The sequence below is a fragment of the Rattus norvegicus genome, chromosome 2 (assembly GCF_021556685.1).
Source record: "Rattus norvegicus strain SHRSP/BbbUtx chromosome 2, alternate assembly SHRSP_T2T, whole genome shotgun sequence".
Classification (NCBI taxonomy): Eukaryota; Metazoa; Chordata; class Mammalia; order Rodentia; family Muridae; genus Rattus; species Rattus norvegicus.
In genome coordinates, this window is record NC_141535.1 from 83,749,923 (window position 1) to 83,772,366 (window position 22,444).

Genomic DNA, 22,444 nt, shown 5'->3' on the forward strand with positions numbered 1-22,444 from the left:
TCCTCTAAGACAGTCTCATGCCTAAGGAAAGGTAGGAGAACTCTAAATTGTCCTTGAACTTAAATTTGTTTTCATGAGTGATCAACCACCAGCAGGAAATATGATCCTTAGCAGAGAAGTTAGCCTCCAATCTTTGTTTTCCAGTTTATGCACACCCACTCCGGAAGCCATCTGGTATTGTTGTAACCCCACAAATGCAATGGCCCAAGTGCCTGCCTGGCATATTGCTAACAGCTAACTGCCCCCTCTCGTTTTGGGCTGTGCTAACAGCAAAAAAAGCCAGTGAATAAATAAACTGGCTCCTAAGCCATAGACAGGAGATCAGCAGGGTGGCCTTCACTACTTCCTTGCCAGGAAACATTCCAACACACGTAAAGAAGGGGACGGAGTGTATTAGAGGTATCCACTTTATTTATGGACATCAACTCTTTGTCATTTAGCAACTATCATGAAATTCTGTAGCTACAGGGAAGAATCTCCAGCTCTCAAAGAGGGATGAGAGGAATCTCTTGATTTGCAGCCAAGAGTCCAGGATTAGTCTTAAGTCGAGCAGGTAGAGAGCCCCTCACAGCAGAAGCAGCACATTCCACAGCAGTTGTCCTATCTGTGCAATCCTGCCCTGCTTAGTAATAAAAGCACACTCTGGGGTAGCCCCGGAATGGTTCGTGTGTCATGGTGTGACTACAGTAGCTCCAAAGACAGTCTGCTCCCTACATTTATAGAATAGTCCATAACATTCTCAAAAGCACATTCTTAAGAATACTCTGAGCTTTTATGAAAATTAGAACTGAAGTTTGCAAAGTACCAAAGAGCAGACACTAGACCTGGGCCAGGTATGGTTCATCAGACCCGTGATCCCAGCACTCAGGATGCCATTGCCCATAGTTCAAAGCCAGCCTACACTACATCGTGAGTTCTAAGCCAGACAGGGCTATAGAATGAGAACCTGACCTCCCTCTAAACCAAACAGTCACAGTTAGAAGGCAGGCAGCAGCCGACCTGAGGAGGCTGAGTCTTCAGGACAAGGCAGAGGACATCAGTGCTAGGACTGTGCACGAATGCCAGCCCAGGACCTATAGGCTAGCATGGTGGGCTAGGGCAACAGTCCTGAGCCACTCACTTCCTGTGACTCCACAGAAAAGGAACCAGGCTCCGAGGCACAATTCATGCGACTTGCAGAAACTCTGTGGACATTTTGATTAAGTTATATATGTAGGAGACACAACCAACAGTGGAAAGTGGATGGCCCTTGGCTTGAGGCCTGGGGCAACAGGTCACATACATTATTGTAATACTTCCCCGAAGTCCTAGTGAGCTCCTACTCATCAATCTCATGTTTATGAATGCAAATATGTCTAACTGCATGCACCTCTCTGGTGGTGTAAGTTTTTGTTCATAAACTCTTGGCAGAAGGGGTTCATGTCTTGATGACAGGTACTCAGAGTTATACTTAAACCATGACCTTAAGTCTTTTTATTAGTATCCCGAGTCCCAATCTCAGGCAGGGATAATTGTCACCAGAGATGAGGAAATGATTATCTAGGGACAGGGTTGACTTCAACCCTCCAGCTGGAGAAAAGCAGACTCAGCGTGATTCTTTTGTCTCTGTGTTCAATTTCCCATCTCTTGTCTCAGTGACTTGGAAATCTTGGCATAAGTCCCACACATACACACCCACATTTCCCAACCCCCATTCCTTAGTGCTATGAAACCATAACTTTGTGAGCCCCCGAATCAGATTTTCTGATTCATTAGATATGGAATTTAGCCCAGTAATTTATATCTTGGACAACTTGCTGCTGCTGTGACCACATTGAGACCCGAGGGATAGAGGAAATGGAAGTCCTTACCACTTGACCCATGTCATAAATGCTCTGAATCTTCAGTTTTCCCTGAATGGAAAGCTCTGGAGATCCTGTTATTATCAGCTATCTTTTTCCTGTGTTCAGAATAAATCCAGTTCACTAGTCCTCTTGATCTTTTTCTTTCTGGTGCTACATAAAAGAAATGAGTTTATTTAGCTCTTAGTTGGGGAAACGGAAGATACAAGATAAAGGGCACCATCTGTCCTGTAAAACTGCCCTGACTTCCGAAAAAAAAGAATTAAAAAAAAACAAGGCCCTGGGTTCAGTCCCCAGCTCCGAAAAAAAAGAATTAAAAAAAAACAAGGCCCTGGGTTTGGTCCCCAGCTCCGAAAAAAAAGAATTAAAAAAAAAAAAAAACTGCCCTGACTCCGCAATGTGACTGAGAAGCAGAAAGGGGGAAATGGTTACACAAAGAACCAGGCCCGGTGGCCTTGCCTTACAAAAGCCCTCCTTATGGTAGTTAGCTCGTTCTCAATGCTCACCATCAGCACATCCATCCTAAGGTGGTGCCTTTGTGATCCACTCTTCCCCATTAGGCTCCTGTGCCTTTTGTGTTATTGTGTGTTTTGTTATAGAGAGGCAGTCCATCTCTGGAAGCCCAGGCTGTCTCAGGACTTACAGTGATACTCCTACTTAACCATCCCAAGTATTGGGGCTATAAGCTGAGCTCAAGTGCCTGGCACAGACCTCATCACTGACAGGTCCACTGCCTCAGCATCCCCACATCATGAGGGGAAGGGGAGAAGAGAGGGAGGTAGGGGACAAGGAAATAAGAAAAGGAAAGGGAAAAAAAAGAGGGGAGGAGAAGGAAGGGAAGGGAAGGGGAGGGGAGGGGAGGAGAGGAGAGGAGAGGAGAGAAGAGGAAAGGGAAAGGAAAGGAAAGGAAAGGAAAGGAAAGGAAAGGAAAGGAAAGGAAAGGAAAGGAAGAGTTCACAAACCTTAAATCAGAAGCCGCTCTGGAGGAAAGTCATAAACCTGAGTGGTGGCCTCTCCCTAGGACATCCTCAGTGGTGACTTTCCTCTTAGGAAATCCCTGACTCTAGCACTCTACCCTCTGACCACCAAGACCAGCACAGAGGAGCCTCTCTGTCTCCCAAAGAAGACATCATTTCTTATCATGGAGCCCAGAGTCAAGCCAGTGAGGTCTGCCCTTTAGGATTTGACCACAGTGGCTCTCCAGGGACTGAGCTAACACAAGGACGGCTCAGGTCCTAGCTCCACAGTTCCACTCACCATGATTCCTTAGAGAGGTTGAAAATCTGCCTAGAGTTTCTGTTCCCTTACCTAAAAAGTAGGAATCGGATGGACAGACAGATGAGTAAACCGACAGATGGAAGTAATGGATATCACATCGACTTTGATGTGGCAGGCATACATGCACACTTCTGTGACCCTTTGAGGAATACGAACAATGTATTCAATACTGGAGGTGATGCCTACAGAAATATAGACTGTGAGTTCTAGAAAGTGCCCTCTACACATTTCCAAACTCTCTGGCTGGGCCTTTTGGAACTCCAAACTTGGACAGCAGCACAGTCTTGTAGAGGGCACAGCTATTTCTGGAATGGGAAGGGTGTCCTCCCAAGCATGCCAAACAGGTAGCCCACTAGACCTGGAGGTTTGCATGCTCCTTCCAGAATTCCTCTCAGGCTCCGGATCTCAGGCTAGCAGAGGTTAACGCTCTGTGAACATCCGGGCTTTCACAGGCAGATGGAAATCTTGCTCATTTACCACCAACTAGAAGTGCAGGCATCCTGGGAGGCCGCTGTGATGAAGTTCACCACTTCTGTGGAGAACTGATCGATTGCTAGTATAAGTCAATTCTATATAAAAGAAGGAGTTTCGCTTCCTTGAGAGAAGAATTATATGTGGGCCATTAGAGAGAGGTGTTCATTTACACACACTCTGCTAATTGCAAATCAGTACCTATTAACTAAACCCATTTCTTAAGGAGCCTACCATGCTGAACCTTAGTAAAATTAATAGGGAGTTACTGAATCTGCTGAAAAGTAATCAAACTGTATCTTTCCCAGAGTGTTTTGTAATCCATACCAGACATCACGGCTGTTAAAAGCTATAGAACCTTGCACATCTCTCTGGACACTGGCTATGGGGTCCCCCTCATCCCACACTTTAAAAACATCTGTTCACAGTGAAGGGTCAGGTTTCTGACAAGGAATTCTAGAGTCAGTGAAAACAAAAATAGATTGAGGTAGGTTGGGATGAGAGCTAATACATCACGAGGGACGGAATGTTGCTCATCTCTCTTTATGGCCAAGCAGAAGAAATGAATTCCTGACTTCTAACAAGGCTCCTGGGACCCTTGGATGTTTCTAGACCCTACCTCAGACAGTAACCCACAGAGACCAAGTACAAAGAGTATTGAGTTGGGCCAGGACATGAGAAAGCACTGCAGATGCTGCCTTCTACTGCACAGCTTCCCCCTGAAGTACTGAGGAGCCAACCCAAGGCCTGGCACATGATAGGCCAGCATTCCTCCTACGAGCTACACCTTGGCCTTTTCAAACCTTAACTTTGAGACAAAGCCTCACTACTTTGCCAAGGCTGACCTTGAACCCCCAAGGCCTCAAACTTTGCAGCTTTCTGCCCCAGCTTCTCTTGTATGTGGTATTACAGATGCAAGCCGTTGTGCCTGCAACATTCTTTAATTAAATAAGTTTTTAATTGCACCAAGTTTTAGAAAACGTTTGGTCTTCCAGAGAGTAGAAAGAATGTGGAGTGTGCATGTGTCTGAGCTCCTGGTCACTTGAGCAGGCATGAGGGAGTGAACCAACTACGGGGAAGCCTCAGTTCCTTACATAATCACAGGAATGGGAGATAGGTAGCCATTAGACCTTGTAAGTTTCCTCCCTCTTTGATATTGCAGCATCTATGTGTGATAACAAAAAACAGAAAAGACAAAAATGAGCATCCTTTATTCTATAGAGTTTACTCCTCAGCTTGCCTCATAAGCTGGCACAGCTGCTTTAGCGGACAGTTGGGGGTTGCTCAAAACGCTGAACACAGAGTTGCTGTCTCACCCAAGGTATACATCCAAAAAGCAAAGGAAATAGACAGGGGTACATCCAATTATCCACAAAAGTCAAATGGAAAAACAAAATGTGATATGTCCATTTAAACTAGTATCATTTCCTCTTCATATAAATCTGAAAAATTCGGCATGCAGAAAAATGATGAAAACCTACTGAGGGAGAGCAGCCAGATACAGAAGTATAACTACTGTGTGGTTCCTCTCAGGCGAGGCTCCAAAGGGAGGCAAATTCAAAGAGACAGAAATCACCATGGACATCTACTGGGCAATGAGTTTAATGAGTATGAAACCTAGAACCGCCACTCCTGGGCAGCCAGCTTGCCCCAGAGATCCCTTGTCGCTGCCTCCCCAGTGTAGGTGTTATAGACAGCCACCTCACCTACCAACCTTTATGTGTGCTCTGAGGAGTCAGACTCTGGATCTTCAAGTCCATGGCAAGGGCCTTATCCATTAATGATCTCCCTAGGCTGCTGGACCACTTATTGAACCTTCCACAACCCCCTCTTCCCTGGCCAGAGCATCATAAAGACCAAATGTATCTATCTGTTCTTATACACGGCTGCTAAAACCCACGTTGCTTCACAGAAGAAGCAAGGAGACTAGTGGTCAGCAGAGATAGAAAGAGTTGAAAAGAAGGGGAGGAAAGGAGGGGACCCCTGCAGCCCGCATGAGACAGGGGAGATGACCACCCACACCCGTAGTACCACAGTGTGACAGTCATGGCGACTTTGTGTTCCCTGGAAAGAACTATAAGAGAGGAGTTTGAAGATTCCCAGAACAAAAGAACACATGGTCCAGGAGGTTGAAATGCTGTTCAACACATTGAATACCAGTATCAAATTACCGAACTGGGCCCCCAGAGAAATCAAATTGAAAATAAAAAGTCAAATTACACAGATAGGCTCCACCCCTTTCTATGTAGAGTGATAGCATGGCCTGAGGACAGAGGGCAGGTCTGGGACATGACTAACCCACCATGACACTTTCTCTCTGCCAGGTTTCCACACAGCCTGTCCCCCAGGAACCAAGCAGGAAAGACTACGAGACCTACCAGCCCTTCCAGAATTCCACACGAAATTATGATGAGTCCTTCTTTGAGGACCAGGTTCATCACCGCCCTCCAGCGAGCGAGTACACCATGCACCTGGGCCTCAAGTCCACTGGCAACTATGTCGACTTCTACTCCGCTGCCCGTCCTTACAGTGAACTGAACTATGAAACGAGCCACTACCCGGCCTCGCCCGACTCCTGGGTGTGAGGAGTCAGGACACGAGGCACTCTGGGGACAGTGCATGTGCATGCATACACCACAGGACATTCTGTTTCTTTTCTTTTCTTTTCTCTCTTTTTTTTTCTTTCCCTGCAAATTTAGTTTGTTAAAGCCTGTTCCAAAAGGAAGGCTGTGATAACCAGAAAGAAATACTCAGAGCTATTTTAGAAAGCTAAAATGAATCGAGCGTTAACCAGGAAATCGATAGGAAGCTAAACGCAATCCTAATTGTGACCCTATTCAACACCTTTCTAGTTTGAACCGTAGCGTTTTGAAAGTGCTTTATAGTGGGGCGGCTGAAGGAAGAAGAGAGGAGACAGTCAGGGTGGTGGGCGTGGAGGTTATCGCTGAGCACAAGGCGGAATAGTTTACACACTGTGGGGGAACGGCTTCTCACGCTTTGTTTACTCTCTTCACCCATGTGACTCTAGGCTTCCAGTTGCATTGGGGTTCCTCTGTACAGCAAGACGTCTCTTGCCTTTTGTTAATGCATTGTTGTAAAGTATTTGATGTACATTACAGATTAAAGACGAAGAGTGCATTGTGTATATTACACCAATGCCACTGTGTTTCCTCATCAATGGTTCTAAATATTGCTCCAATCTCAAACTTTTGAAAGATGTATGGGTTTCCAGTTTTCTTTTCTTTTCTTTCTCCCAGTATGTTTTAACAAAAAAGGAAAAAAAAAACAGGAAAAAAAGGAATATTTAGCAGTATTGTTCGTTCTGATATGTGATTTGTTTGTGGCAACTAAACGCGGCATCCAGCAGTTTCTCCCGAGCTGACACGTCATTCCACACCCCTCGTCAACAAAATGCTTTTTCACTGCCTAAAATTTTAGATGTAGATATTTGAAATAGATTTTTTTCATTTATACCAGTTTTCTTTATGATGATACAGTGTTAAAAGAAAATAAATTACAATTGATCTGTCATCCATCCTTGCTAAGAATGTCTGTTTCCATGGACCAATCTTACAAAATAAGCATTCTTGCTCGTGTGTGTGTGTGTGTGTGTGTGTGTGTGTGTGTGTGTGTATCCGTGCATGTGTGGGTGTGTGTGTCAGTGTGTGTGCAAAGCTGACCTGTGTGGGGTTGTATTTGGATAGAAGCAGTTTCATCCGCTGTCCATCGTGTACCAGCCTTTGTTTTCCCAGCATCAGTGTGCATCAGTCTGTCCCTCTTGTAATGTCTCTGCTCTTCTCACCATCTAGTGGCTCAGGATATTTAGGCCAGCTGAGGTAAAGTAGGATTTTCACGCAATCACACATTCTAGGACACCAACTCTTTCTACAGGTCAATCCCTTCCATATTTTATGCCCTCAGAACATGCTAAACCATGGTCAACTTGGTAGTTTCCCTTTGGGGCCAATTACTTGAAGTATCCATAGAAGATGTAAACTGCTCCCCTTATTCCCCTTCAAACTGTTTTTTGTTTATGTGGCAGGGAGCAGTAGACAATTATGGGCTAGATGATTAAAACTGAACTCTGAAGCTAACGTTAGACTAGTGGTTAACAGAGCTAAGAAATAAGGCTAACCATTTCAGAGAGCGTGGGCTGTGGGTAAATTAGCTTTGCTCTTTAGATGCAAGTGACTGAGGCCAACAGGTGCCTGGCAAATGTTAACTGTTCTTGGAAAAAAAATAAAAAAATAAATAATGAAAGAAATTGGCTGCCATCTTCCTTTAAAACTTGCCCCGCCCCTTTCTCTACATAGTTTGATTCAGCTAAAAGCAATGGTTTTTTTTTTATTCAGTCTGCAAACAATGTTTTTCTCAAAGTTAACCGTGATCCAAATATACTTTACTCCTGCAGAGTCTGGGAAATGAAAAGGTAACTTCCTGAGAAGGGCTGCAGGCCCTTTACGTGCGGCTTGTCCTAGAAATTGCATACCACATTGTCTTGTGTGTTAAGGACTCTCTGGGTTTCCTCAAAGAAGTGTATATTCCATCCATGCAGAAGGCTAAGTAAGTAGTGTGGAGGGCGAGGACACTTGCACTGCCTGTGTCATGAGAGGAAATGGTCATGTTTATCAAGGCAGAGAACGTAGTGTCACTTACTGTAGCCTGACGGCTGACTTACTCTCTTCAGGTCCTCGCTCCTAGCTGAGCAGAGAGAACTCAGCACACGTGTTGAGGGTCTCAGGAGGAACTTGCTGTTTTCTTTCTGATTCTGAATCTGAATACATGGCTCACAGAAGCTGTTCTTTGAGATCAAGGAGGCCTTTGCTATCTATGGACCTTTAAGAGTGCATTATACCAGATGGTGATTAAATGATTCACAAAGGACCCCCTGGCATCAGAGGTAGAGGGACAAAAGACGATTTAGAGTGATCAAAGTTATGTAAGCCAACCGTTTTCTTTTTTTCCTTTTTTGAATATGTATATGCAGAGACACAAGACAAATCTTGTAGCTTATAGACTGGGAGGGAAAGAAAGATGACCAGCAGTGGAAGAAGAAAGGAGAAAGTGGGTAGATGGGGGGATAGTGAGTGAGTGGAAAGGCTTCAACTGAATTTGGGATGTAGCCCAAAGCCCCCTGAGCTCCCTTGGCAAAAGATGATAAGCAGTTGAGTCACGATTTGTAACAAGGCATGCACTGGATAAAATATCAGGGTGGCACGGGACCCTTCTTTGATTTTGCTTTCATTATGACAACCAGTTAAGACATTCATCCAAAGTGGCTGCCTCTATAATCTGGATTTCTACTGAGAAAAGAATGATTTTGTTCAGAGGAATCCACATGAACCCCAATATTTTTTTCTATTCAATAGAAAAATAATAGAAAATAAACATACGCAATGAACTTGAGAGATAAAATCCAGACCATTTGTATGAAAAACAGACATCCTTTTTCACTTGAGACTATCATCAGCAGATGCTGAGTAGCTCTTGACATTGTTGTGGTTAATCTTAGCCTATCAAGTAGGATCTCTCAATACTGGACCAATTGTAATGTGTTACTCAGAACTTTGACCCTTATATAACAATCATGCTTTAGCAATGAAACATCACAGAAGAACTAGAGTAGCACATGAGAACACATCATACATGACGGCAATCTAGGTGAAGTCTGACCAATTACAACCCCTTTTGTACTAACAAGACAGTATAGGAAGTGTTATTTTAAAATGGAAAGGCAGAGTTTAAACTCTGTGGCAAAACAAACTACCACAAAGCTTTGGGTATCTTTGGTCTTGTTTATCTTACCTCAGCTCCCCTTCACTATGTGGTGGGGAATTCACTGGGAATTCTGCCTCTGAAGGGAAAATTCCTGTCTGAAGAAATTAGATGCTGTCACACAGGTAGAGGAAATACACAGCCCTTGCCTGAGAAGCCACTCTTTTCAGCAATACTCCCCTAGACCACTAGGGGCACCCTGACCAGTGCATCTCCACCTGCAATGCAGAGGAGGCCATAGCTAGTCTCTTAACAGACGGTGAGCATCATCAGCTAATTTTACCACCCAATGGAAGTTCATGCTATATCCTCCATAAGCCCAAAGAGGAAAGTACATCAAGTTTCTGGGAAGCCCATGACATAGCTTAGAAATCATTGGTTGGGGAAATGTATTCCTAAACTCTGTTCTCCAAATTCTCAATCCCTAAAACTAGCAGCCACTACCCAGCTAGCTTTGGGGCAAACAACCCATGCAGTCTCCAAGCTCCCCATGGTCTCTGCTTGTCATTCTCCCAGTGACCACTCAACTAGTTCTCCTGACTGGGTTTTGACACCAAATTCTACCCAGACTGTATCATGTTAGGGAAATGCATACCTGACCACATCGGAAAACCTGAACATTCCCAAGTCTCATTTATCCAGAAGTTCCAAAACAAATGGACTAATAAGAGAACTAGACCTTGTGTTGCTTAGACTTTATTCAGGTTTTAGACATAAGCTTCTGCCAGTGCACGCCTCAAGCCAGGATCTCACTGGCTGTGCTGCAGAGAAGGCTCTATGGGCAGAGTCTCCACACTGAGTATCCCCCTGTATCCTATTAAAACCAAGTGGAGCTAGGTCATGGGCTATTCTTGGTCTTACCAAGAAAAGAGAGCATGCTCCCTTGCTGGTACACGAACTGCAACAGAAACACCTCAAGTTGGAGAGATGTGTGCCTTTCGCTTCATATGGAACTTTCCTACTCAGGCACCACCAGGCCTGAAATCCCAGATACCTGGGAGAAGGACAAAGGAGAGTCACAAGTTCAAGACTAGCCTAAGCAATTTAGTGATAACCTGTTTCAAAGTAAATGGGATCTTGTTCCATGGCAAACCACTTAACCTCTATGTGTGAGGATATAGGTTCAATGCCCAGTAAAGGAAAAGAGAAATAATGTGAAACATGATTTATGTAAATCAGTCTCAGTGGCTGCCAAGTGATTGACAGACGCACCGAAACATCCTTCTGAGGATGTGGGCCTGGGTTTCCAAAAGCCCAGCAATGTGAGACCTATCCTTAGGGCTTTAAAAAGAAAGGCAATTTACAGCAAATACAAAATCCACTGTCTTGGGTCACCAATGGTGATGGTAAATCCGAGGGAATGTTGAAGAGGCCATTGCATCCTGACACTTTGGTCTAAGACACAATACTGTGGATCATCTCCCTAGGGTGGAGAGTTGAAGTACTGACATGGGTAGAAAATACAATTGCTTAAAGTATGTGGAGAAAAGAGGGTCCTTGAATAGTGAAGGTCCTGCGTGGAATTGCGTGCTTCAGGGAAGGAGGCTGATGGAGAAAGCAGAGAGCATTATGCTACTGTCAAAATCAGGGGAGGAGGGACTTTCATAAGAGGGAAGTCGCAAGAGGGTGCAGAGGATAATGAGGAGGAAGATGGGTGAGAAACAGCCTTTGTAGGCAGGGCAGGTAGAACCTTGGAGAATGGGTGCAGAGGCAGGCAAGTTGAGTGACAAACACTGGTCAGAGACAATCCAAAGTGGACGGAGATCCATCTGGGGATAACTGAGAAAACTTGCAAACCGTGGAAAAAAGCTGATTCTCACTCTGATGGTTTGACAACCCCTCCAGTCTGCTGTGTTTTAAACTTGGAGACCATCTTAACACTCGTCCCTTTGTCCTGCTTACTATCAGGTGGCTCCTAGGAGACCCAGACTTGCTTTTAAAAGAGAAATACGTTCAGTGTTGTCATACAGCTTTTGGCCATATTACATAGCTAACAAATTTCATAGTCACAGAATTGGGATGTTTTAGCTCGGTATATGATTAGCACTCTGTCAAGCACAAAAGTCACATGGAGACAAAAAGTGTGACCATATTCACGCTTCACTTAACACCACAGCTTCTCTACAGAGCAGTGGGAGCAAGTACAGCCCTTAGCTCCTCAGGGTTAGGGATTATTCTGCAGGCTTCCTCAACAGAGATAGTTTACGCTGCATCCTACATCACAGTGACTGCCATCCTGGCTGCTGTTGCCATGGATTCCCAGGTTGCTGCCCTTCACACCCATCTCATCTATCTCTTGACAGAGCCCAGACTTCACTGTCATGTAAGAAGTTCTTGGCTGGAACATGTCCTCATCGTTACCATAGCTTCCTCTACTCATGCATTCAGGAGAAAAGCAAGTGACCATTCCTAATGGCTGCAAAGAATCTTTATGCTCATGATTGAATTCAAATAACCACACAGTTCAGTCATACAGATCTTCATGCAAATAACATGCAAATCATGTATTGGAAAAACTATGTGTATACTACCTGAGTAGCCTGCCTTTAATGCAAGAGCTGCTGTAATACCATTGACTATTTTTGTTGCTTTAAAATGTTTTGTTAGTTCTTTGGGGGTTTATACACTACATTTTGATCATACCCCCCATTACCAGCCCACCCAATTCTGTATCCTCTTTTTTTGTGTTGTTAAACCTATCAAGTCTAATATTTCTGCCTGAATACTCTTTGATATATTACTATCCATATGGTCAACTTACCAGGGGGATTACATGCTCAAAGAAAATTTGCTCTTTCTCTCCCAGCACCTAGTAATTACCAATACCTCCTCTAAGGACTTCACACATGTTGAGATTTGGTCAGACTTGAGTATGGAAGGACTTGTGCATACTTTCACAACCTCTATGAGTTCATAAGAGCACATGCTCTGATGTATTCAGAAAATACCATGTTCTTATAATCATCCACTGGCTCTGACACTTAAAAAATTTCTGCCCCCTTTCCATAATGACTCTGAGTCTTGTGAGTAGAGGGATTGATATGTCTCATTTAAAGCTGAGTACTCCATAGCCTCTCATTCTCTACACATGTAGATCTCTGTGTTAATCATCATCTATGGACTACAAGAAGAAGCTTCTCTGAAGACATTGAGAGATGCAGTAAACTATGAGTATAGCAATAAAGCATTAGAAGTTAGCTGAATAATATATCCTGTTAGCAGAATAGTTGTAGTAGGTTGGCTCCTAGGGTAGTAGTTTTCAACCTGTGGGGCACAACTCATTTGGGGGTCAAGTGACCTTCACAGGGGTCACATATCAGATATTCTATATATCATATATTTTACATTATGATTTAAAGGTTGCAAAATTACTATTATGAAATAACCTTATGGTAGAAACTCATCACAACATAAGAAACTATATTAAAGGTTCTCAGCATCAGAAAAGTTAAGAACCATTGCCCTAGGGCATTGCCCTGTCTTGACCAAATAACAATGCCAAGTGTGAGTGTCATCTTGAGGAGTGGACCTTAAATACAATCAGAAGGTTGTTATCTATTCCTGGGACAATTATTTCACCATTGTACCAGAGGGCATGTCTACCCAGGACAATCATGGTTACTGCTTGCAGAGTTCTACAACTAGGTGTGATTGATGGTTACTTTCCTCCTGTGCTACAGGACATAGAGCCTTCTAGCAGTGTAGAGCTAGTCAGTATGAATTAAACTTCCAGTTAATACCAACTTGGTTTCAACACATTTCATCAAGTATGTGATGGCTTCAACAAGAGGGTCTTATTATCTATCAGTGCTGAAGGATAATCAATAGTGTTGGCAATAGCCTGGATTGCCTGGTGGCCTATGATACTTCACTAGTCAACATTTCCAAAAGAGGTAACCCATTCCCGACCCTGGGATTTTATTTGTTAGTCTGTAGAGTCTATCAGGGGCATTGTGATCTTGTTAGAGGGTAACTGCATTAAAACTCTATTTATATATGTGTATATATATATTATTGATATCTTTCACAGTAGTAAGTTTTCTTATGACGTTTTCCAAAGGTATTTAGTGTTAGCTATTTCTGAAACCAGAAGGATTTTTTTTAATTCTTAGAATTTAGTGAAAATAAAAGTGTGGCATACAAAAATCTATGGAACACAATAAAAGCACTCCTAAGGGGATCATCTTTACATATATAGATATATACATACATATACATATGTTTGTTTATAACTACACACATATATAATTTAAATGAAATTTTTTCCTTCTGGGCTTTCAATGCTTCCTCCAAGAGCCACAGACCACCTAACAAAAAAAAATACCACCAGGCACAAGAAACCTTTTGAGTTATTGGTATGAGTTATTCAAGAGACTCCCAAAACATTATAGACCCTTACTATTGCCCTTGGTTGTCTCCCAGAGATGGAAGACATGATATTTATATAGGCTTGGCCCAGGGAGTGGCACTATTTGGAGGTATGGCCTTGTTGGAGTAAGTGTGTCACTGTGGGCATGGGCTTTAAGACCCTACTCCTAGGTGCCTGGAAGTGAGTCTTCCACTATCACCTATAAATGAAGATGTTGAACTCTCAGCTCCGCCTGCACCATGCATGCCTGGAGGCTGCCATGCTCTTGTTTTGATGATAATGGACTGAACCTCTGAACCTGTAAGCCAAGCCCAATTAAATGTTGTCCTTGTAAGAGTTGCCTTGGTCATGGTGTCTTTTCATAGCAGTAAAACCCTAATTAAGACAGAAGGTAAATCTCTATTGCAGTAGACACAATGCACTTCAGACACAGGGCCTAAAGAGTCCTGAACTAGAACAGGCCTGAAAGCCTTCTCCATATAAACTATCCTTTATGATACCAGGAAGTGCTATGCAAGCTTCCAAATTAGGGAAGCAAACAATAGTCCAACCCAGCTATGATGCTATGAACTACAATAGCTAGTGTGGAATGATAACCCTAAGCATGTGATAATGGTGTGCATGTCTTAGCAGTAAATAACAGCTCTCTAATAGGACTTAAGACTAGCTCAACAACATGAAAATCATGACTGGACCTGGAAAACAACCTAGGGTGACTGAAATCATGAATCTGAGAGGATAACCTTCACTTTACTAAACCAACATCATCCTTACCTACATTCTAAATATTTCTCCTTATACTCAAGTTTAATTCTCCTTCCTCATTAAGAAAACCTCTCTTTGCAACAGACAGAGAACATTGCAGAAATCCATAATCAATCAAAATGCAGAGTTATGGAGCCTAATCTCAGCTTATATACCTAGTGCAATGTATGCATGAGGAGCATTGTACAAGAATGAATAGAAAGGTTGTAAAAAGCAGAAGAATCAGGAGTTTGCTGTGTGGTTGTCTCTTGGAAAAGTCAGAAGTCTATACTCATAAAGACCCACCAACATGACTATCCAAACATGACCTGAACATCAATATATACAGTCAAAGCTAATGGTGTCTCACTTTTATACAAAGAACTAGAGACAACTAAGGAATGCCAAAAGTGAGAGAAATGTCGTCCCAGGTAAGACCATCGCAATAAGTTATTCATTGCCAAATGATCAGTCCTGAAAGTGTACAGTATACAGACTGAGCCACCTGTATTTGTTTATTTATGAATATATACACAGACATGAGAATAAGTATATGAATATACATTCATATGTGTGAATATATTCATATATGTGTATATAAATACCTATGTATACATGAATAAGTTGGAGAAAACCATTTCTCCCCTTTCAGCATGCCTTAGTTCTTTACATAAGATTAAGACTTTATAAGCTTTTCCCCATCTGCACATATGGTTGATTGTTCCTGGTACAAGTTATGATTCTGACAGAACCTTTTGTGCCAGAGATGCCCTCCTTCTTACTCTGTCTCTCTCTTTTTTTCTCTTCTTCCTCCCCTTTTCCTTTCCCTTCCTTTTCTTTCTTTCTTTCTTTCTTTCTTTCTTTATTTATTTATTTATTTATTTATTTTTCTTCTTTTTCTTCTTTCCTCTGGTTGGTTAGTTGGTTGATTGGTTGGTTGATTGACTGGCTGATTGACTAACAGACTGATTGATTGATTGATTGATTGATTGACTGACTTGTTCTGATTTAACACAAATGAATCCATTTGAATAACAAACGTCTTCATAAAGCAAGGCCATCAACCTCAATACTCAAAGTGAGTTTGGCATACACACTGCTCCTGCTTTTGCAAGTCAATTGTATGGCACTGAAAGTAAGGGGGTCCTCTGGAAGGAACACTAAATAACTGGTATCCTTTGAAACCTGTTGGATCTTGGGGTTCTTCCTCCAGCACCCCCAACCTTCAGGCTCATGTTCCTCACAGATTCAGCAGTGACTGCAACAGCCCTGTTCACAAGGGGTGTCACAGCATGGTACCATTTCCCTTCAGGCTTAACCCAATCTTCAGCAAGGTTCAACAAAGCTAATTAGCAAGTAGGTGATGGCATAGAGGTGACATTGGGAAGAGAAGGAAAACCTCCCCAGAATCCACAGTGTGACTGAGTGCATGCTGCTTCTGTTTAACCCAGGCTACCCTGGAGGCCCAGGCTTCACACTGGCACCTGTAGGTTAGATGCTAGAGTTGGCATGAAGATATTTTTGTTATCATTGTGATAAAGCTCTCTGCGGTGGTTTTTAGGGCACCACCTCCAAGCTGATAGCAAAACAAAACAAAACAAAACAAAACCTATGCAGAACACAATTCAGGTTAGGGCATCTTTGAAGTATGAAAAACAGCTGTCCTGGAATCTAAGAAGAGGCAGATAATTAGGAAAATCTTTGCTCTCAGTGGCTCATGCATGGAAGAAAGTAAACAGAGCTGCCAGGTTGGAAGCTGACATTACACAATGACAATGAAGTTATAAGGATGTGAGGGCATCTCTCCAGAGCACTGCAGCTGTCACAATTCTTTTCTTGCGTGTAACCAAAACCCTGACCCAGATTGCAAGAAACAAAATAGAATTAATTGACAGATGTAGACAAAAAGTCCAGAAAGAATTAAACTTTGGGCTTGGCCAGACTCAGGGACCAAAGTCACCGTGGGCTTGTACATCTCCAGCTCTGTCTCTAACTGTCTGCATTTTCATCACCAGGTTCAGAGGTAATAAGATCTCCAGGAAGTTTGTGCTCTCAGATTTGAATCCATTAAGTCAGAATAAACCTAAGAAGCCCCAGCAAAACACTTGGATGTCTCATTACTGTTGGGTCATAAGCTCACCCCTGAATGAATCCTTCTGTATAGAAGAATGGAAACCTCTCAAGACACGAACTGTGCTTTTAAGAGAATCATCAAGTGCAAAGCACCATACCAGAGGCTTTGCTGTGCATTTCTTAAATGGATTTTTAGAACAACTCCTAAGAAATATCTTTGATCTTTCTGATCTTCTAGGCAAAAAAAGAGAGGCTCAGAGAGATTAAACAGCTTGTCCAGAGCACTGGAGCAATGGCTCAGTGGATAAAGTACTTAATGCCCAATGTGAGGACCAGAGTTCAGGTCCCCAGAACCCACATAAAAGCCAGGCAAACATGGTAGCTGTCTGTACTGTAAGCTGCCTAGATGTGGCAAGGTATAGTTTCAGTGAGAGATCATGTCTCAATAAAGATGAATAGCAATTAAGGAACACACCTGACATAAGCTTGCATTTCCATATGAATACATATGCACATGTGTGCATACACACACACACACACACACACACACACACACACACGCGCGCGCGCGCGCGCGCGCGCGCATGCACGCACATGCAGATAACTTCTCCAGAGTCACAGAATAAGTGATAGGATGTAGAGAGTAATGCTGGACTTAGGACTCTTACAATTGAGTCACACTAGAGCTGCCTAGTCCAAAGCAGAATGGTCCACAGGATCCTTGACAGGTAGTCAGCACTTTCCACAGACACACACTAGCTTGTCAAACCAATTAACAAAGTAAACAGCAAGACAGATCCTAATATTGCCACTGCCTCTACACTCCCTATCAGGACCAGTCTACTAGGACTTGTTTCTTGTCTGATTGATTCAGCCCATTTTCTCTTTCTTTCTTTCTTTCTTTCTTTCTTTCTTTCTTTCTTTCTTTCTTTCTTTCTCTCTTTCTCTCTCTCTTTCGTTATTTATTTATTTATTTTTATACTCCAGATTTTATTCCCTCACCTCCCACTCCCTGTCCCACTCCTCCCGCCACTGTCTCCACAAGGATGTTCCCGCCCCACCCACCCCACCAGACTTCTAAACTTCCTGGGGCCTCCAGTCTCTTGAGGGTTAGGTGCATCTTCTCTGATTGAACTCAGACCTGGGAATCATCTGCTGTATATGTATTGGAGACTTCATCTCAGTTGGTAAGTGCTGCCTGGTTGGTGATCCAGTGTCTTAAGAGACCTCAGGGGTCCAAGTTGAGACTGCTAATTCTCCTACAGGGCTGCCCTCCTACTTAGCTTCCTCCAACTATTTTGTAATTCAACCAGAGGATCAACAGCTTCTGTTCATTGGTTGGGTGCACATATCTGCATCTAACTCTTTTAGCTGTGTTTTTGGTCTTTCGGAGGGCAGTCATGATAGGTCCCTTTTTTTTTGAATGCCCCTTAGCTTCAGTAATGGTGTCAGGTCTTGGGGCCTCCCCTTGAGTTAGAACCTACTTTGGACCTGTCGCTGGACCTTCTTTTCCTCAGGCTCTTCTCTATTTCCATCCCTGCATTTCTTTCAGGCAGGAAGAATTATGGGTCAGAGCTTTGGCTCTGGGATAGCAACGCCATCCCTCACTTGATGCTCTGTCTTTCTGCTGGAGGTGGATTCAATAAATTCCCTCTCCCTTCTGTAGAACAGTTCATCTAGAGTTACACACACACACACACACACACACACACACACACACACACACCTTTGAGTCCTGAGAACTCTCACTTCCCAGGTCTCTGGGACGTTCTAGAGAGTCTTTCCAACCTCCTTCCTCCCGAGGTCAACTGTTTCCCTTCTTTCTGGGGGTCCCCAGGGTTTCAGTCCTTCTCCCCAACCCAATACCAGATCATGTTCCCCTCTTCCCCCACCCCCATTCCCTTTCCCTCCCCTGTTCCTCCCTCCCTCCCCCATTGTGGTTGCTTTCTTCTCCCTCCCAAGTAGAACTGAGGCTTCCTCACTTGGGCCCTTCAGCTTGTTGACCTTTTTGAGTTCTGTGGACTGTATCTTAGGTATTCTGTACTTTTTCTTTTTTTGTTCTCACTTATTAGTGAGAACATATCATACATGTCTTTTCGGGTCTGAGTTACCTCACACAGGATGACATTTTCTAGTTCCATCCATCTACTTTAAAAACTCAGGATGTCAAACCAGACACACTCAAACTAATAGAAGAAAAACTAGGGAAGCATCTGGAACACATGGGCACTGGAAAAATTTTCCTTAACAAAACACCAATGGCTTATGCTCTAAGATCAAGAATCGACAAATGGGATCTCATAAAACTGCAAAGCTTCTGTAAGGCAAGGGACACTGTGGTTAGGACAAAATGGCAACCAACAGATTGGGAAAAGATCTTTACCAAATCCTACAACAGATAGAGGCCTTATATCCAAAATATACAAAGAACTCAAGAAGTTAGACCACAGGGAGACAAATAACCCTATTAAAAAATGGGGTTCAGGGCTGGAGAGATGGCTCAGCGGTTAAGAGCACCCGACTGCTCTTCCAGAGGTCATGAGTTCAATTCCCAGCAACCACATGGTGGCTCACAACCATCTGTAAAGAGATCCGATGCCCTCTTCTGGTGTATCTGAAGACAGCTACAGTGTACTTATATATATAAATAAATCTTTTAAAAAAAAATGGGGTTCAGAGCTAAACAAATAATTCACAGCTGAGGAATGCCAAATGACTGAGAAACACCTAAAGAAATGTTCAACATCTTTAGTCATAAGGGAAATGCAAATCAAAACAATCCTGAGATTTCACCTCACACCAGTGAGAATGGCTAAGATCAAAAACTCAGGTGACAGTAGATGCTGGAGAGGATGTGGAGAAAGAGGAACACTCCTCCATTGTTGGTGGGATTGCAGACTGGTACAACCATTCTGGAAATCAGTCTGGAGGATCCTCAGAAAATTGGACATTGAACTGCCTGAGGATCCAGCTATACCTCTCTTGGGCATATACCCAAAAGATGCCCCAACATATAAAAAAGACACGTGCTCCACTATGTTCATTGCAGCCTTATTTATAATAGCCAGAAGCTGGAAAGAACCCAGATGCCCTTCAACAGAGGAATGGATACAGAAAATGTGGTACATCTACACAATGGAATATTACTCAGCTATCAAAAACAACGACTTTATGAAATTCGTAGGCAAATGGTTGGAACTGGAAAATATCATCCTGAGTGAGCTAACCCAATCACAGAAAGACATACATGGTATGCACTCATTGATAAGTGGCTATTAGCCCAAATGCTTGAATTACCCTAGATCCCTAGAACAAACGAAACTCAAGACGGATGATCAAAATGTGAATGCTTCACTCCTTCTTTAAAAGGGGAACAAGAATACCCTTGGCAGGGAAGAGAGAGGCAAAGATTAAAACAGAGACTGAAGGAACACCCATTCAGAGCCTGCCCCACATGTGGCCCATACATATACAGCCACCCAAATAGACAAGATGGATGAAGCAAAGAAGTGCAGGCTGACAGGAGCCGGATGTAGATCGCTCCTGAGAGACACAGCCAGAATACAGCAAATACAGAGGCGAATGCCAGCAGCAAACCACTGAACTGAGAATAGGACCCCTGTTGAAGGAATCAGAGAAAGAACTGGAAGAGCTTGATGGGGCTCGAGACCCCATATGTACAACAATGCCAAGCAACCAGAGCTTCCAGGGACTAAGCCACTACCTAAAGACTATACATGGACTGACCTTGGACTCTGACCTCATAGGTAGCAATGAATATCCTAGTAAGAGCACCAGTGGAAGGGGAAGTCCTGGGTCCTGCTAAGACTGAACCCCCAGTGAACTAGACTGGTGGGGGGAGGGCGGCAATGGGGGGAGGGTGCGGAGGGGAACACCCATAAGGAAGGGGAGGGGAGAGGGGGATGTTTGCCCGGATACCGGGAAAGGGAATAACACTCGAAATGTATATAAGAAATACTCAAGTTAATAAAAATAAAAAATAAAAAAATAAAAAAGAAATACTCAAGTTAATAAAGATTAAAAAAAAACCCTCAGGATGTCCTCATTCTTAATAGCTGAGTAGTATTCTATTTTGTAAATGAACCACATTTTCTTTATCCATTCTTCTGTTATGGGAGATCTGTTTTGTTTCCAGCTTCTGGCTATCACAAATAAGGCCTCTATGAACATAGTGGAACATGTGCCCCTGTGGCATGGTGGGGCATCTTTTGGGTATATTCCCAAGAGTGGTATGTCTGGATCTTTAGGTAGGTCTATTTCCAATTTTCTGAGGAACCTTCAAAATGATTTCCAGAGTAGTGGTATCAGTTTGCAATCTTATCAGCAGTGGAGGAGTGTTCCTCTTTCTCCACATCCTCACCAACATGTGTTGTCACCTGAGGTTTTGATCTTAGCCATTCTGACTGGTGTAAGGTTCTTTTGATTTGCATTTCTCTGATCTCTAAGGACTTTGAACATTTCTTTAGGAGCTTCTCAGCCATTTGAGATTCATTTATTATGAATTCTTGGTTTAGTTCTATACCCCATTTTTTGATTGGGTTGTTTATTTTTTTGGTGGTAAGCTTTTTAAGTTCTTTATATATTTTGGATATTAGCCCTCTATCAGATATAGGGCATTACACGTGTGTGTGGGTATACATGTGTGTATTTGCATGTGTGTGTTCACACCACACTGCATATGTGAGGGTCAGAAGACAATCTCACCCTCTACCTCATTTGAAGCACAGTCCCTTTTGTGTTTACACTGGTCATTTACACTGAGCTAGCTGGCTTGTGAGCTTTCATGGACTCCCCTGTCTCCACAACATCTCACTGTGAGAATGCTGAGATTGAAGACACACTCTACCTTATCTTCCTTATCCTTGGGTTCTGGGGATTAAAACTCAGGTCCTCAACTTAGGTCAAGGATTTTAGCCACTGAGCCATCTTCTGGTCCAGAAAAATCACTTTCTCACCTGAGTCCCTTTCTCACCTGAGTCACCATTTGCTCCACCCCCAGAATAAGAAGGTTGACCTAGAGAGACTCCCAAGGTCCTTTTCCAGCAGATTTACTCGCTGGCATCTCTGGATTTGTTCAGTGATGCTTTCCTTTCTTGCTATTATAGTTTTGAATTCAGATGCTATTTTTAAAACAAAATGTTGTACAAGGATGAATAACAGTTCACTCAATGTGTCCCCTGTCATTTTTGCAGCCCATATACAAAGGTCTTTCACAACAAAGTGGTTCCTTGCCTGTCCATAAAAATCTCACCAAGTATTTCTCGGTGATGAGAAAAGTGCTCCATTCAGGTTTTTAATATACACTTCTGCGCTGCACAGCTCCCTCTGGAAACTCAGCAATTTGTGTTTAATTACAGGACAGGAGTAGATCATCTATTTAAAAAGGACGTAAGTGGGGCTGGGGAGGTGGTTCAGTCTGTGAAGTGCTTGATGCATAAGCATAAGAACCTGTGCTCATTCTCCAGCACCCATGTTTAAAGTGCCTGGCATGGTGGCATATGTTCACAATCTCACTGCTGGGGGTGGAAAGACAGAGAGATCTATCCCTGCCATTTTCTGCCCAAACAGACAATGTGAATCAGTGTATGTAAGGTGCAAGTGAGAGAGTTTGTCTCAAATCCCAAGATGGGGAACAATAAACAAACAAACAAAAACAAAGAAAACCCAAGGTAGACCTCTACTTGCACCTGCCTACCTACCTACCTACACACACACACACACACACACACACACACACACACACACACACACCCCACATGCACGCACACACAGTCCTCCCTCACTGATCCCTTGAAGCTGTCTCTCCGACAGATGCCACAGTTAGCACCTTAGCATGTAGCAGGATTTTGTCTTTCGGCTACCACTGCCCACA

General features: G+C 43.1%; 1 protein-coding gene across 4 annotated transcripts in view; it reads left to right on the forward strand.

Annotated features, from left to right (window-relative positions):
• Positions 1 to 7,854, forward strand: part of Ctnnd2 (catenin delta 2) — an 843,638-nt gene extending 835,784 nt beyond the window's left edge. For 2 of the 4 annotated variants that reach the window (NM_001271502.2, NM_001415019.1), the window contains 1 exon segment: positions 5,915 to 7,854. In NM_001271502.2, the coding sequence (NP_001258431.2) occupies positions 5,915 to 6,175 (261 nt within the window). In that variant the 3' untranslated portion in view covers positions 6,176 to 7,854. 4 annotated transcript variants of the gene reach the window in all.
• The last annotated feature ends 14,590 nt before the right edge of the window (positions 7,855 to 22,444 follow it).